The sequence below is a fragment of the Coenobita brevimanus genome, chromosome 97 (assembly GCF_032717465.1).
Source record: "Coenobita brevimanus isolate Jiangsu-jjx chromosome 97, ASM3271746v2, whole genome shotgun sequence".
NCBI classification, from domain to species: Eukaryota; Metazoa; Arthropoda; class Malacostraca; order Decapoda; family Coenobitidae; genus Coenobita; species Coenobita brevimanus.
Genome location: NC_137050.1, coordinates 46,000,262 through 46,018,317, shown reverse-complemented (window position 1 = coordinate 46,018,317; position 18,056 = coordinate 46,000,262). Strand labels below are relative to the sequence as shown.

At 47.2% G+C, this 18,056-nt stretch overlaps 1 protein-coding gene across 1 annotated transcript in view; it reads left to right on the top strand.

The window, feature by feature from the left end:
- The window catches only part of LOC145413688 (uncharacterized), a 616,371-nt gene that overhangs the window by 574,441 nt on the left and 23,874 nt on the right, over positions 1–18,056 (top strand). The window contains exons 16-17 of the mRNA XM_080283343.1: positions 16,011–16,127; positions 16,320–16,323. Of these exons, the coding sequence (XP_080139469.1) occupies positions 16,011–16,127; positions 16,320–16,323 (121 nt within the window). The remainder of the gene's footprint in view (positions 1–16,010; positions 16,128–16,319; positions 16,324–18,056) is intronic.

Below are 18,056 nucleotides of genomic sequence, written 5' to 3'. Positions count from 1 at the left end.
CGTTTTTGCGGCCGCCATGTTGGAGCGACCAAGCATGCGTGGGGCTTTTTCTTAGAGCGAATTGAGACTATGAAAATGAATGTTGTTGTTGTGATGGTGGTGTTGGTGGTTATTGTTGTTCTGGTGGTGATGGTAGTTATTGTAGTGGTAGTGGTGGTTGTTGCTGTGTGGTGGTGGTGGTGATGGTGGTTATTGTTGTTGTTGTTGTGTTGGTGGTGATGGTGGTTTTTGTTGTTGTTGTGGTGGTGGTTATTGTGTTGGTGGTGGTAGTGGTTGTCGTGTTAATTGTGGTTGTTGTTGTTAGTGGTGGTTGTTGTGGTGGTGGTTGTTGTGGTGGTGGTTGTTGTGGTGGTGGTTGTTGTGGTGGTGGTTGTTGTGGTGGTGGTGGTGGTTGTTGTGATGGTGGTTATAATGGTGGCTGTTGTGGTGGTTATTGTGGTTGTTGTTGTTGTGATTGTTGTTGTTGTGGTTGTTGTTGTGGTGGTGGTCGTTGTTATGATGATGGTTATAATGGTGGCTGTTGTGGTGGTGATTGTGGTTGTTGTTGTTGTGGTGGTGGTTGTCGTTGTGGTGGCCATGGATGCTGTAGTTGTTGTGGTGGTGGTTGTTGTGGTGGTCATTGTTGTGATGGTGGTTATAGTTGTTGTTGTGGTGGTGGTGGTGGTCGTGGTCATGGTGATGGTTGTAGTGGTGGTTATGGTTGCTGTGGTGATGTTTTTTGTGGTTGTCGTTGTTGCTGTTTATGGTTGCACTGGTGGTGGTGGTTGTTGTTGTGGTGGTTGTTGTTGTAGTGGTGGTTATTGTTGTGGTGATTGATGTGGATGTTGCTGTGGTGGTTATTGTGGTTGTTGTTGTGGTGGTGATGGTTGTTGTTGTGGTGGTGGTTATTATTGTTGTTGTTGTTGTTGTTGTTGTGGTTGTTGTTGTTGTTGTTGTTGTTGTTGTTGTGGTTGTTGTTGTTGTTGTTGTTGTTGTGGTTGTTGTTGTTGTGGTTGTTGTTGTGGTTGTTTTTGTGAGGTTGGTGGTTGTTTTGGTGGTTGTTATTGTTATAGTGATTGTTGTTGTGGTTGTTTCTGTGGTGCTTATTGTAGTGGTTGTTGTTGTGCTCGTGGTTGTTGTGGTGGTGGGTGTTGTAGTGATGGTTGTTGTTGTGATGGTGGTGGTTGTTTTTATGGTTGTTGTTGTGGTGGTGGTTATTGTTGTGGTAGTTATTGTTGTGGTGGTTATTGTTGTGGTGGTTATTGTTGTGGTGGTTATTGTTGTGGTGGTTATTGTTGTGGTGGTTATTGTTGTGGTGGTTATTATTGTGGTGGTTGTTGTGATGGTGGTGGTGGTGGTGGTGACTGTTGTTGTGGTTGTTGTTGTTGTGGTGGTGGTTTTTGTTGTGGTGGTTGTTGTGGTGGTGGTTTTTTTTTTTGGTTTTTGTTGTGGTGGTCGTGTTTTTTTTTTTTTTGGTTTTTGTTGTGGTCGTGGTTATTGTTGTGATGGTGTTGGTTTATGTGCTGGTGGTTGTGCTGATGGTGATGGTTATTTTTGTGATGGTGATAGTTGTTGTGGTGGTGGTGGTTGTTTTTGTGATGATGGTGGTTGTTGTTGTGGTGGTGATTGTTGTTTTGGTGGTGATTGTTGTTATGGTGGTGGACGTGGATGTTGTTGATGTTGTGGTGGTTGTGGTGGTGGATGTGGTGCTGGTGGTAGTGGTTGTTGTTGTTGTTGTGGTGGTGGTAGTGGATGTGGTGCTGGTGGTAGTGGTAGTGGTTGTTGTTGTTCTTGTTGTTGTTGTGGTGGTGGTGGTGGTGGTGGTGGCTGTGGTGGTGGTTGTTATGGTGGTGGCTGCTGTTGTCGACCATCCTCCTTTCGGAGGACAGAGAAGCAGCTGAGGGACGTTTGCATAACCAGACAGTTGCGCCGCTCTTGCTATCGGTGTTACCATAGATATATTCCGACGCTTTCTACACCCAAAAGCAGCACAGTGCTGTTGCAGTTCTAGGCAAATAGTGGTCAGCTTTGATCATCGTCAGGAACACGACATCGTCTGCCTCGACCGTTCCTAGATGGCGCACGCGCAGACGCATCTAAAGTAGTGTCATGCGGCATCTAGGCTTAATTTGAATCTATGGGCAACGGGGCCTGTTATCTCTAGAGAAAAACATTCAGTTCAAAGTAGTAGTAATAGTAAATTTTTGTCAATGATATAAGTATTATAAAGCATTCTTACTTAGAATATGTAGTGTGAATGCCGGCTGCTGTGGCAATCGTGGATATTTCTCTGTTATCACCTACCAACAGCTTGGTTAAAGGCTCGCCTCAAGAAATAGGTCAATGAAATAATAAACAGATTAATAAAACACAGTATGAAATTCAAATATCACGCACTCATTATAGACTAAAAATAACAGCTATGACCAAATTTGTCTATTTCTTACCATGCATATATTACTTTAGAAAGAAATATAATATGTGAAACAAAAGTGCTTCAGTGATGCTTAGAAAGTTGTTCATTGAAGCACGAAACCTTTCTGAAACGATGGTGGAGTGTGTCTGACTGTGTAGCCTATGCTTGGCCACGACTTTGGTTAACTCTCTGGTCAGAGATTAGTGATCACGAGTGCACATATCTATCTATCTATATATCTATCTGCAGCCCAATTCTTGGCATAGAGACTTATATGACCTCCAGTTCGGACATAGGCTTTGTGAGATTGACATCCAATGCCATTTGAGATCACCTCGGAGATCAATGGAGGACGCCCATAATTCACACTCGAACAACTGGGCCCGTTGTTGTTGTTCTTGGATATTTCCCCACACTAGGTGGGGTACTGGCAAACAAAGAGCCCGTCAGGGTAGAGCTAACAATGCCCTTGCTGATTTACCTAGGGGGCGGGTAATTGGTTACTAAGAATAATAGAGTGCTAAAAGGGGACTGAGCAATGATGTTGGCTGCTGTATGGAAGGCATTATCAAACCGGGCGCGGCCCACATCTAAGTGAGATCTGAGCTGGGCAGTGGCTGGACAGTGGAGTAGGTAATGTAGTAGAGGCTCTTCAGCCCTCTTAAGGCAGTGGGGGCATGGCTCTGGTGCGGCCCCAGTGACCTGACTGTAAAGGAGAATCCCAGCCGTAATCGCCGGAGCCGCACCAACACGTAGTTCGGTACTCCAGGTGGAGGCAGGAACGGTAGGTAGGTCGTGGCTGTGGCATACCACAATGCAGAACGAGAGACCTCTGCAACACACAGTTGATGGTCCTCCCGGGACAGCCTTGCAATAGTGCCAGTCAGTTTGGCAATGGTGTTAGAGGTGCTAGGGCAGAGAGGGAACGTGATTCCCGGGAGAGTGCATTCTGAGCGTGCTGCAGCATCCGCTCGTTCGTTGCCAAGGATCCCAACGTGCCCTGGAATCCAGTGTAGGGTGATGGAGGTGCCTCTGTTCGTGAGGAGGGAGGCGACTGAGTATATCTCCGTTAATAGATAAACGTTGTCACTGCAGGAGAAGGGGCGCAACCCCTGAAGGGATGACAAGGAGTCTGTGTGGATGACGACCCGCCGTTGCTGGTGAAGTTGTGCGTGGCGTAATGCACCAAGTATGGCAACTAACTCAGCCTGGAAGGCAGAAACCCCAGGGGAGAGTTGCCAAGATTCAATATGGTGCCCTAGAACGAAAGCAGACCCGGCGGATCCGTCAGCGCACACAGATCCATCTGTGTGCGCTGACGGATCTGCACACAGATTCAGGGGAATCGAGAGCAGCCATCCTGCTGAGGCCCTCCTGTTGAAGAAGGGCAGGGATGGAAGCACGTGGGTGAGCTTCAGTGGGGCAGTGAATTTCATATGGAAGGAGGGCCCATGGCGGTGGATCGGTGTAACCAGGGTAGGGGGAGTCGGGTTCCCTACAGATGTCAGGGGCGGCTCCAAGGCTATGCACCAAGGCGACAGTGGTGCGAGCCCAATCGTGCTCTGGATGAGGGTCACATGGGCGGTTCAAGAGACGTTTGAATAAGGCTGAGACTGGAAGGTGTGGTCGTCGTTGGACTAGCTGGAGGGCGGTGACTATAGCCCGGAGAGCAATACAATGCTCCAAGGACGGCAAACCACCCTCAGCCCTTAGGTTAGCAATTCGAGTCCACCAGGGAGCTCCCAACATGACTCTCAGGGAGTCGTTTTGAAGGACTTCTAGTGACCTTCTGGATGGGGAGGCAAGGCCGGTCAGGCATATGGCACTGTAATCCACAAGCGAGCGGACCGCATGAACATAAAACGTTCTCAGGACCTTAAAGGATGCCCCTAGGCTGCGTTGTGATAGATACCTTAGGGGAGCAGTGCAGGTGGCAGCATGCTCCCGCAGGTATCTGACTTGTTTCTTGAAGGTTAGACCACTGTCGACCCAGACTCCCAGATATTGGTGGAGAGTGACGATGGAGAGATGGTGGCCACCAGGCAACAATGGGAATTCTGAGGGGTGTAAGCCAAAGGGCAGGCATTTGGTTTTTTTGAAGTTGATCTTCAAGCCAAGCTCGGTACACTTTGCGTGAAGTTTAGGAAGAGCAGAAAGGGCTTGAGTGTAACAATCTCTCCTCGTGAAAACTAGGGCCAGGTCATCGGCATAGCAGAGTAGAGTGACCCCCTGTCCGTAATCGACTGTAAGGAGTCCCTCAACTAGGACATTGAAGAGCAGTGGGCTTATGACGCTCCCCTGAGGCGTGCCATTGCTATGGTGGTAAAACGAGGAAAGATGCCCCTGGAAACGGACCCCTGCTTGACGGCCTGCGAAGAAATCTCCCACCCAGGTGAGCAATTTGCCCCCTATTCCTCTCTCAGCTAGAGCAGCCTGGATGACGACTGGGTTAGCCAGTTCAAAGGCCTTCTCAAGGTCGAGGAAGACAGCCATTCCCCTTCCCCCTCTGAGCTCCCCGAGGAGGGATGCTAGGCAGTGGGTGGCACTCCTGCCATGGTGATAGGCAAAGATCCTCGGGTGTAGCGGGCCCAGGCGCCAGGAAAGGCGAGCTCGCACCACCCTCTCTGCTGTCTTAGCAACACAGCTAAGAAGAGAGATCGGGCGCATGGCGGAAGGGTCGCGAGGTTTAGGGATCGGGTGGATGATGGCTGTCTTCCACGACCTTGGTAAGCGGCCCTGAGACCACGAGAGGTTGAGCAGATCAAGAAGGCGATCTTTCCCACAATCTCCAGCATGTGATAACAGAGAGTAGGTTAGCCCGTCGAGCCCTGGAGCAGTGTCTCCTCTGTGCTGCAGCGTTTTATGCAGTTCCCTGCTGGTGAAGGGAACATCGGCAGGGTCAGGCCTTTCACAGGCAGCTTGAATTGCTGCAAGACGAGAGGTAGACAACTGCTCCTGCTTGTCTCTAACGGACTGTGGAAGATTGTGGGAAGCAGAGCGATCCGCGAAGTGTTGAGCGAGACGGCTGGCTTCAGCGGCTGGGTCAGGGTGGGAGGGAGGACAGGGGGGACGTGGATCAGAGATAGACCGGATGCTCCTCCACATCTCCCTGAGAGTGGAGTGAGAGTCTAAGGTCCTGCACCATCTGATCCACGCCTCCTCTTTCAGCTGGCGTTTTTCTGACACAACGTGTTGCGTAACAGCAGCAAGGTGTCGGCGGTGCGGGAATGTGTGGCGCCGCCGGTATTGCTTTCGTGCAGCGTTGAGTCTGTGGTTAAGTTCCCTGACCCTGTCACAGTAGATCCAGCCGTCTCGGTAACGCTTTGTGGAGCGACGCTGTTGCGGGATGGATATGGAGGCGGCCTGTGCAAAAGCACTGGCAACTTGATCTGCTCTACCCTCGAGGTCTAGGACGGGAAGAGAGGCCTCAAAAATGGTGGTTAAGGCCCTGGCAAAGGCAGCCCAGTCAGCTTTGCTGAGGTCCCATCTCGGTGGGGGAGGTGGGGGCGGGGGGAGGGATGTGAGTGGCAGCCTGATCAGTATGGCAAAGTGATCGCTGGCTAGGCGCAGATGGAGCGACCATTGCGCCGAGCCAGCAAGGGGGGTGGAGGTGAATGACAGATCCAGGCGTCCTCCCTGAATGTGGGTGGGTTCTTGAATGTTGTTAATTAAGAAGACACCTTCCATCTCCTCGAGAACGAGAGAGATGTGCCGTCCTGCCTCGTTGGATGGAAGGGGCGATGCAAGAATGTCATGATGGGCATTAAAGTCGCCCCCGATAAAGACAGAACGGGAGGCAGCGTGGGAGAACACCTCTCCCACATCAAGAGTGCCCCCCTGGCTTTTGTAGACATTGTACACAGTTAGTGAGGAGGATGCCAGGTGTAACACAACACCCTGCACCTCGACACCTGGTCCACAAAAAGGCAGGGGGTCACAGACAGTGTGGGAGACGTGATCTTGGATGAGAATGGCACATCCTTGTGTGACTCCACGTTCATAGGGGAGGAGATGGGAGGTGTATCCAGGTAGCCGAAAGGAGGAATTGTCGGGGAGTAAGGTCTCCTGCAGGAGGAAGACGTGGGGCTGATCACTGGCGACTACCTCCTGCAGGAGGGGGAGCTTGTGCCTGATCCCCAAACAGTTCCACTGTATTAGTCGGATGTCTGCAGGGTTTGCTCGCAGGTCATGGGGGGCAGGGGGCTGTCGCCTGAGAGGGAGGCCAGGGCCTCGACCACCGTGTCGACTGTCACTGGTGCTGGCACTTCCTCTGATGGAGGGGGTGGGAGACAAGGCTCCTGAGCCCTCAGGGATGAGGCAGAGGCGAATCGAGGCCGTGCCCTCCGTTTCGGACGAGCCGCCCTGGGCGGTAGGGGGTTGGTAGTCTCTGGAGGGGGTGCAGGTAGCCGCCTCCTGAAGGTGGGCGAGCTTACTCCACGCCCCTAAACAGTTCCACTGTAGGACTTGGAGGCTGGCAGCGGTGTCTGGCACTGGGGATGATCTGTCTGGAGGCCAAGGGCCCTGCGCTCTTCCTCGATCGCAGCTGTGGCTGGTGTGAGCCCCGAAGGAATGTTGACTGGCTTGCGAGGGCAAGGCAGAGGAAGCTGGGTGGGTAGCAGCTCTTCCACGGTTGTCTGTGTGGGAGATGATGCAGGACGTACCAGGGAAGAAGAGCGCGGGTGTTGTTTTGCCTCCACCACTTGGTCGACGATGATGTTCACAGCCTGTACCAATGGTGCCATTTCCAGAGGCCTGCCGAGAAGCGTCCCTAGCATCTGAGCCAAGCTTGTAGCAATTTCCGTCCCCAGCGTTCGCAATTCTTCCCTGGTGAAGACTATGAGAGGAGAGCCCGTGTTGTGGGGCGTGGGTGGAGTAAACTCCTCGACTGTCTGCCGAACTGGGGGGGGAGGAGGGTGATGGACCTCCGCAGTCATCGTGTGACAAGTGAGAGCAGGTTGGAGGGGCAGAAACGCTGCCTCGTCTAGCACTGGGGGTGCAATCGCTGCTGGACAGCATTGCTGCCCCCAAATGAAAGTTCCCGGAGGTGCCGGTTTGTTGCTGCTCGCCTGTTTCTCCTTCACCCAGGTAACTTGGCGTTCTCGCCCTCAATTGACAAGTGCAACTCTGGTTGGGCAGCTGGGGTGCCACGCATGATGTTTTCCTGAGCAGTTGGGGCAGCGGGTAGAGACAGCTTCCTTGGCCTTGAACTTGGCCAAGCACCTCTCCGTTTCGTGCGGGCCGCTGCACATCCCACAGACTGTGGCCCGGTTGCAAGTGGCTCTGTGGTGCCCGTATCGCTGGCACCTGTAGCAACGGAGTGGCTCCGGGGTGAAGGTGATATTCTCCCCAGTTCCCTAGGTCGATCACAGGGATCAGAGGACCCCGCAGGGTGACGATGACCTGTCGAGTCTCCTCCCTGGTTCGCGCTTTCTGGCAGCGGGTTGCCTCTTCGACCTGAGGGTGCTGTAGCAGTATGTCCATAGGCATCCGCAAGGGATAACCCATGACGACTGCCTTCGTTGACTGTTGGCTGGGCGCGAGCTCGACTAGCTTGACAGGGGAGGCCTCGTCCTGCGGAGCTGTTTTCAAGAGGTCGTAAGCTCCCTCGTCCTTCGGCACGAACACCGAGCTTCCATCCCGTCCTATCAGGTTGGAGCAGCGTAGCCCTGGCAGGTGATGCTCTAGAGCAGCCACGGCGTCGTAACTCGTCGCATGCCCGTCCTGGACCGACACACGGAACGCTGGGAATGCAGAGCAGGGCGGCGGACGCACAGCTACTGACACGGAGGGACGAGCAGCAGGGGGACTCCTGAAAGGAGGCCCAGTATGTACTGCCAGAGAAGGGCCGTTTCCCTGGGGACCACGCCTCGATCCCTTGCGTGCCACGGGGGTGAAACCCTCATCATCATGCAGAGCAGGATCAGAAGAGGGGGAGATCTGAGTAGCAGCAGGAGCCTCCGATGGGACCTCCAGCCGCTTGGGAATACGAGCAGACCTAGCCGGTCTGGGCTCGTGAGAGGGTGCGCAGGTGGGAGCGTGAGACTGCAGACCGAGGGCTCGGTTCACAGGGGTGCCTTGCCGTGGAGCAGGGCTGGCAGCCACACGTAGGGAAGCTGAAGTGCCCTTGGTGGAAGAGAGAGAGGGTGGAGCAGGTGCAACCTCCTCCATAGCCTCATGCCGGCGGGCTGCCTTGGCAGAACGGGTTGAGGCACCACGCAAGCGAGGTACCACTCCCGTAGACTTTGGTAGAGAGAGGTCAGCACAAGAAACCTCGTGAGCTGATGAGTGGGAGCTGGAGTTAGAAAAATGACGCTCCCGCTTCGTGCCTGTAGCAGGACACGGGTTGGAGGGTTTCGACTGAGGGAGCTGGAGGCGGGAATGCCCCTGGGGCCTAGGGATGCAAGATCCCTTCATGCTGCACACACAAGCAGCGAAAAACTCAGTCAACACACACACACACAACCACTCAAACAGCACAAACAAAAAACAGCAAAAGTGGCCAAGGTCCCTACAGTGACGGGCAACCTATGCTCTCTGCCCTCTAAAGGGCGATGGGAGGCCCCACCACTGCCCCTTTCGGGTCTTCCCTAAACTAACAGAGCCGCCCTCACTGCCTCCTATGACCAGGCCCTAAAGGCCCCCCTTCATGGAAGTGCCCTAACGGCACCCCTTCAGGGTTCGGCGTCGTACTACAGTGAGGGACGCTAACGGCAGGCAAAAAAAAAAAAAAAACACTAACACACTGCCAATCACACACAGGCAAACAGAGACAGAGTCCCAGGAAAACCTGGAAAAACGTCTAAAAAACCTTTCTCAGTGCCAGAGACTAAGTCTCAAAAGTGACAAAAGCTGAGAAAACAGGCGAAAAATCGCCACTAGTAAATGAGACTGAGTCCAGCACCAGTGAGAAAACAGTCAGAGCTCTGCATCAGACGGTGTCTAGGCAGGGAGTGAACTGGGCCCACCAGCCCAGGATTTAGTATGGAGAGACAGTTGACCTCGAATTCGGACATAGGCTTTGCTAGGTTGACCGCCGAGACAATTTCAGGTCAAAGGTCGGGGGTCATTTGAGACTGAACCCAGCAGCTTAATTTTTATCATGGAAGTTCATATGACCTCCATTTAGGATATAAGCTACGTGAGGTTAACGTCCAAGGTAATTTGAGGTTACCAGTAATAGTAAACATGTTTGCACAAAGTGTGTGTTATTCTGCAAAAGTTGAAATAGAAAGTTCCTGGATCTCTTATAATCCCTCTTCAGAAGCGTAAAAGTTACATGGTCTTTCTGGAGTAGAATGAAAGATTGAATTAGAACAAAAAATAGGGTTAGAGTGCAGGCCTTTTTGGCCCAGCAACGCGGGGTCACATGACAGGTATGTTTTCGCAGATACAACTGCCTTGATTTTTCAATGAACCTTTTCTTATGGACAAACAGAACCCAAACATTTCCGTTCCATGGTAACCATGACAAAATACGAGAGCATGCATTGCCCCATCTCCATCTCCATTTGAAGAGCCAGAGGACCTCTGCTTAGATGGGTTTATTTGATTTAAAATTTTAACAGCTGTCGTACTTAAATACACACAAACATACTGTGCACGTCAAACAAGAATTAGAAAGTAAACCGTAAGTTCAGTATTACTGGTGAAACTGCATTTTTGCTACCAGCTGGTCGAGAAACAGGAAGGACAAATATGAGATTATTTTCCACATGGAAATGACAATACATATTTCAGTTTGAAGCTTAACAGATTAGAAAAATACCATGAACAGACAGGTAGACAACACCAAGGGGAAACAAACAAGAAGCCAATAGACTGTTGCTTCTCATTCATACCCCAAACTTCGCCTGGATCTCTCTGATTGTTCTGCGTCAAACTAGTCACTTCAAAATTCTAGGAATTCATTTTGCATTGCCTGCATTTTTTTTTTTTTTAATGCGAGGAAGAAGGAACCAAAGGCCATGAGTCCGCAGTAACAGTTCCCTCCAAGAGAAAAACAAAATACAATAGAGAGCCAAATTCAAGATCCGATCATTTTGAGATGCCTGGACACACTGCGTTTGAAAGACTGGAGATCATAGGAAGCAGGAAATACAGACAAAGGGAGACAGTTCCAGAGCTGACCTGTTGCATAAATGAAAGACTGGGAGTAACGGTTAACTCTTGCATTAGAGAGTTGGACAGAAAAGGGATTTATCCTCTGCAAGATGTTTGACGAGCAAAGTTTCTCACAAATAATGCTCCGGAAAAATTATATTAAAATTAAGTTCTCTCGCCAGTCAATCCAAGTACTTAATACAAGATCATTGCTCCCCTGAGAAATATGCCGTGCCCTCCATTAGGCCAAGAGGCCAGTTTTGGAAGCAGTGTTGTGGTGAATGTAATGTACAAGTCATGAGTATACGGGAATCTACGAAGTATTCCTTTATCCCACCATCACCCCATCCTCATTTTCACAGATCTATTTTTAATTTTCACTCATACTTACTTTCTTTTCTTCGTATATACTTTATCAGTTCTTTCTTACCCCGATTCACTATTTTTCTTCCGTCTAAATTATCACTGTCCACCACCACCAATCCCTTTGCCAATATAAATGTAACTGTAACAGTCAACAATCAGCGGGAAACCCCCAGGACCGAACCTTTACCTTGGGGGAATGGGTAGCCATCACCATTATCCATATTGGCAAAATATGCATGTGGAAGGTGTGTGTATATTCGGGGTGATAAAATACAGTTCATGTGCACTAGAAATGGTATATTTTGTAGGTAAGATTGTCAAGGTTTCAAAGACATACAAATAAATGAAGGGATTAATACCAGCACCCTCTGTAAATCCATTCCTTTCTTTGGGCTTCGCTTTTTTTTTTTTTTTTTTAATAAGAAGACCAGAATGATCACGAGATGACTGACATGTAATTACTTAATATTCCTTTGTATCCCCTCTAAGCGTTCTTTATCTTTCTTATTTCTTCACTTTTATCTCTTTCCACTTTTTTTTGTGTATTTTCCCTTAATTCATTGAGTTTCAACATACACTCTGGACACTGTCCATCTATCTCTCTATCTATCGTTTTAACGCATATCTATCTTTCTGTTTATCTATCAGGCTATCTCTCTATACATCTATCTATATAACTACATATATACATATACATATACACGAGAATGAATTTCTGTCTGACCGTCTGTCTGTCTGTCTTCTTTGGAAATCGAGGACTATCAATGTGGATCGTTCTCAACAGCTCTATTAGATGTAACCTTTTACGACGAATTTAATGGTGGATATTACCAATGGTGTATTGTAGCGGCCATAATGGGAGAGGGCAGCGTTTGCAAACTTCCTGTTCTGTTGTTTGCAGATAATACTGTATCTGTCTTTCTTTCCTTCATTCTTTCCTCGTGCTTCTGCCAGCGGGTGACTTTACACTTCCTCTTCTGTCTCCCTTTCCTTCATTATTTTCTCTTCCCTCTGCCTGTGGGTGGCTGTACGCTGAGTGACAAGCCAAATGGTTTCCTGTACACCAGGAAACCATTTACTTCTCTGGGTGGTAACCATATAAACAAATTTGGCGTCTGGTGGTTTAGTGAGTAATTACGGCGCTCCAATCGGATTGAGCCGGTGTAAGTTTACATCCAAGGGTGGTTGAGGTTTATTGTTCACGTAATGCCACTCAGGGATGAGTGAGACTGGTCACTGTTATCTTAAATGTTAGGACCAACCTGCCTAGCCCCGGCCTCCTACTCTCCTCATGGGGCGATGTAGGATTGGGTGATGATGATGACTGAAGGAAAGACAAAGGAGAGTTGCAAGGTTTGGCGAATGAGTTTGGAAGAGTGTGTAAGAAACGGAATCTAATGATCAATGCATTGAAAAGTAAAGTTATAGTCTTAGAGAGAAATGAAGTTACTGAACGCACAGTGAGGATGGATGGCGTGGAAATAGAAACTGTGAATGTATTTAAGCACTTGTGTAGTGTTATGAGTAAGGATCCAAGTTTAGAGGGTGAAGTGCTGAAAAAGCTACAACAGGAAAGAAAGGTTGCTGGTTCTTTGAAAGCAGTGATAAGAAATAAGGAATCAGACATGGAAGTAAAGAAGTCGCTGCTTTATAGTATTGTGATGTCACGTCAATTATAGAACCGAAGCTTGGACATTGTTGAAAGGCTAGAAATCAAGAGGGAGACCAGGGGGAACGAGTTAGTTGAGATCATGATGAGTTACATGGAGTGACAGATTCACAAATTAGGAAGTGAAGGAGCATTGTGTTGACGTAGATGTCATGGAAAGCGTTAAGAGAAATACACTGAGGTGGTTTGGTCATAAAGAGAGGACGGAGAGCGAGAGATTAATGAGGAGAATGTATGTGAGGGAAGTGGAGCGTGGGAGAGGCAGGGAGAGACCGAGGATGGAATGGAGGGATGGAGTAGATAGGTATATGAGAGAGGGTGTGTGTGAGCTGGGAAGAGGACATTGTAATGGCAGGGGAGAGCATAACAAGAAAGCGATTTCTTTGTGGCCACCTCATATGGGATTAAGGTGTCGGGTTATACATAGGTTCATAGATAGTACTGGCAGACCTGACACCAAAGAGCTGAACTAACTAGAAAAAAAAAAATCAGTTGTGCTCACTGAAATCCTGGGAGTCAATTACCATATAGTTTTTTCTTCTACAACCATGTAGCTATGGGTGTTATGAGTCGGATGGCTGGACAGATTGGTGAGATGCGTGGGCAGGGCTGGTGGATGGGAGTGTAGTGGGAAAACACGTCTATGGTAGGAATAAATCCACGGGGAAATAGACCCAATGAGGAACAAAGGTTCTGTGGGTAAAATGGGAAACCAGGGGATCTTCTCCCACACGGGTTTTGTCCATCCAGGGTACCAGGCAATGCCTGTACGCGTGATCATAGACTTTACACGGGGAACGCCGAGTGTCCCTGTTAGTAATATAAATTTAGACAAATAATGTGATGTCGCCACCCACAGTGTGCTGCTGACCGATTCCATTGTGAAAACAACAAATGCATTCGTTCGGCCTTTCAATGTGACGGTGACAACGACTGCGGTGACAACAGTGATGAAAGGAACTGTACAACGGTGAGTTTTAATATGTTATGGACGGTAAAACAATAACTGATCTCACTTTTGGTGAATTATAATAGTTAAAGCAGCAAATAATCAATTTAGCCATAAACTGCTCACTTCTAACATAGAATGTACTTGGCAAAGATATTTCCATATATTTTCGTGAGTTAAGAATATGCTAATCACTTAGGAAAGAAGACGCTAAAATAATGATGTTGGATAAACATATTATACCAGCTGATACATAAAGTTTGTTTTCACCATCATAGCCTCTCTGTCCACTACAAGCACCGATAACTGCAGTTACAGTAGATGTAGCCTACTTAGCCTACTCGGACAGTTAGATGTTGTGTTCTGCTTGTAGCCACATTATGAATTCTACAAAATGAGTAAAAGCAACGACGAATTGTTAGGAAGGGGAATTCGATGTATTAGGGTTATATGAGGAAGAGAGAAACAGGAAAAGACTGAGATATCTTGAGCTCACCGGGGGATATTAATACTGTGGCTGGGAAGGGGATGCATTTTTCCACCAGTTTATCTGTCGGTGCATGCGCGAGCACCAGTTTGATATGCACATGCATGCATGTCTGTGAGAGAGGGAATGGATACTTACCAGTGATTATGGTAGAACTATGTGCTCGAGTAGGTAGATTGCTGGCTGTGAGAATGGGATGGGTGATTGGACGGATGGGTGAACTGGTAAGAGTAAGTGTTGTGGATGGTTGAGCATGGTGGAGTGGGTATTGGAGGTGGGGTGAGATGGGCAGGATAAGTAAGGTGCTGGGTGGGTGAAGCGGATGTGCGGACAGGCAGAGCAAAGAGAGTGGGGTGGAATATGGTTGGTCTGTAGGGACAGTTTGGAGGACAGGTGTCTAAGTTTTCTAAGTAGTGTGGAATGAATGTGACGCATGTGCGTGGTCAGGGTGTTTGGGGTGGTTGGGTGGGTGGGTGGTTAGTAGGAAAATAGGGCCAGGGAATGAACTGGGTCCAAGGTGGGAAGAGTTCAACAAGTGAAAATGACTGTGTCCCTGGGAAGACTGACCCAAGTAGGAACATAGGTCCAATGAGCAAAAATGCAAGATGTCCAGGGGAGGCTATAGATCCAAGTGCGAATTCGAAGTTTTCGAGGGTGAACACACTTTTATGTACATGATTATGCATAGTTGAAGAAAAATGTCTAAATATTATGAAATACTGTTAAATCAATGTTTATTTTTAGAAGCTGAATAGCCTGCTTTAAAAAGTGGAGATGCACTTCAATATTTGGTTTCTTGAGTACTATATATGACCATGTTTTTTTTTTTTTTTAAAGCAATATGTCTGACAGTCTTCTTCCAAACCTCTGTTCATTATTCCAACTTTTCAAGCATGGGCTGAATAAGTATATATTTTAAGAGATTCTGGTAAGCTAAACACTATATGCAGAAATAGCTAAACTACAATCTCTATTAAATAGATGATACACAGTTGCACAAAGAATTTATTAAAAATCACAGCATACTAAAAGTTCAAAGATTTGTATAGTAATTGTAGCTTTTCCTGGCAAAGGAATCATTTCCAGTTTAATGCACTAAAAGGCAAACGTCAGTGTTTTCCCACTTCCTTAAAACAGCGACATATATTTCAAAGCACGAATTATTTCAGCATAATTATTATTATTCCAGTTCCATTTATTATTTCCTATACGTAATGAGCAAGCTTTAAAACTGTTAATTATTAATTATACCGAAACTCTGCTAAATTTATTTCAGATTGAATGTTGCAACCACGATTTTACCTAACCTATATAATGCTATATTTAGTTTTTCCTCATGGTGAGAACATAGGTTGGAGGTAGGTGTGGATTCACCATCCACTCACTAGATGTAGTGTTGCTTTGGGTGTCTGTCCTTTCCTCTCCTTCCTTCCTCTTCTATCTTTCTTTCCTGTGTTCTTTCATCTTCCTTTTGTCCACAGGTGACTTTACACTCCCTCTGCTTTCTTTCCTTCATTCTTTTCCCTTCCTTCTGCCTATGGGTGGCTCTACATTGAGTGACAAGCCAAATGGTTTCCTATACACCAGGAAACCATTTACTTATCTGGATGGTACGCATAACACCAAATTATGAAGCCTGTTGTTTTAGTAGGTATATAGGGGCTCCAATTGGATTGAGCTGGTGCAAGTTTATATCCAAGGGATGGTTAGGGTTCATTGCCCACGTAATGCCACTCAGGGATGATTGAGGCTGGTCACTCTCATCTTAAATGTCAAGACCAACTTGCCTAGCCCCGGGATGCTACGCTCCTCATTGGGTAACATAGGATTGGATGATGGATGGATGGATGTTAAATCGTTTGCAGGTCATCAAGAATGAAATATACGTTTAATATATAAAGAAAAAGATAAGTGTAATTGTTGCTCCTTAGAAATGTTTGCAGGGTGGTTCAGATTGGACAGTCTTTGAAAGATACGGTGTATGAACTATTTGTCTGAGGATAGGCCTGATTGTAGTTAGGTGTTTCCGTGTTACCATCCGCAGAGAGAATGTGACGATGACCAGTTTAAGTGTGACAACAACCGATGCGTCAGGGAGTCATACAGGTGTGACGGTGACAACGACTGTGGCGACTACAGTGATGAGGTCAACTGCTCCCAGGTGAGTGCTGCAGAACAGTGAACGTTAAAGCAAATAACTGACCACTAATTTATACCAGTCTAGAGGAAAATCAGCAGCTTGCCTTGTCTAGTGGAAAGAGAGTCTAGACATTTCATCAAAATTTAGAATCATATGTCTAGAGAGTATACAGTTTTTGATATCCACGAGATAAGTAAAATGTAATCTCTGTAGATTTGTAAGTAAACCAAGACGAAGACAAAAGTAGGGGAAATATTCATATTTTTATACGTGGTAAATCTATGTATATAAGAGAGCCATGTTGTTTGTTTCTCCTTCAATCATAATAAAAACCAAGAGCCAGAGACCCCCAAACCCATGTATATTCTAAATCAAGGTGACCCAAGGATGGTTTTAGGAGGTCAAAATTCTGATTTGGGACATTTGAAGTCCCCGGTAGATTGTTCACTTTTTTGGTCCGGGAAACACCGGGTACCCGTGCACCCCAGTTTTTTGGCATAGGGAGTCACTTTACCTCCAGTTCGGACATAGGCTATTTGAATTTGGCCTTTAAGGTCATTTGAGATCACTGGTAAGAGGTCATTTCAGGTCACTGTAATACACGCTCGAACAAATGGATCCAGCAGCCTAGTTCTTGGCATGGAGACTCCTTGAGGTCACCGGTCGTGGGTCATTTGAGGTCACCAGAAATACACGCAAAAACGACTGCACCCAGCAGCCTAATTCTTGGCATGGAAACTCACATGACCTCCATTTCGGACATAGGCTTTGTGAGGTTTACCTCCGAGGTCATTTGAGGTCACTGGTCGGAGGTCATTTGTGGTCACCAGCAATAGTAAACAAGTGTGCATAAATACTATGCGTTAGTCTGTGAAAGCTGAAATAGAAATCCCTGGACCTCTTATAATCCTCCTGCAAAAGCTTATGAGATGCATGATCTTTCTGGAGTATAAAGAAAAACTGAACTAAACAAATAGGATTAGAGTGTTCGCCTTTTTGGCATGGCAATGCCAGGCACCCCTGCTTGTCAATTATATAAGTTTCTGCAGCCACCCAATAAACTGTGCATCCTATATAGACGTTGTACTGACGGAAGTAGTAAGAGTGAAAGTTTCACAACCTGATGTGACTGAAGATAAAGCCTTTGCCTTAGAAACTGTGGCATTGCTAGTGTTCAGGAACATACGGCTACGTCATTGCGCGACAACATGCCGTAGTATCTATTTTCACTGAACATGAGAATATCTTTCTTATATATATGTGAGAGTGTTTTTGTTGGCCTAGAATGCATGCATGATCTGGAGCTGGTTTATGAACGTGACTAAGGAATGCTGGTAATTTCATGTGTACTGAACTTCGAAGACTTGATAGCCTGTGACCATATCATCTTACAAAGTCTTTCACATTGACCAAGGGAAATATTCGAAGCCAAAGTCCATTACAAAAAATCATGACAAAATCTCCAAGTCTGTTCAATATCAGAGTTATCAACATATTATGTTTCTTCGCTGATCAGGGAGATCATTAGTCCTGCAAATCTACTTTACTTGCGTGATCTTTGATTCTTTTAGAGCATTAATTACCAGTTCCATTACAGAGTCAGACGCTCTATTTTACTCTGACATTGTATCATCGACAAAAGTTTGGTCGAAATCCGTCGAGAGGTTAAGGAGATATCGCGTCCACACCCATACGACCTTGACCTTTGACCCCTTGACCTTGCAGATCTAATCAGTTCATCATTCCTTCATACTGTATCATTGACAAAAGTTTGGTTGAAATCCGTCACAGGGTTCAGGAGATATTGCGTCCACACCCATATGACCTTGACATTTGACCCATTGACCTTGCTGGCCATATCAGTTCATCGTCCCTTCATTTTGTGTTACTGACAAGTTTGGTCGAAATCCGTCAAGAGGTTCAGATGTCGCACCCACACCCGTATGATCT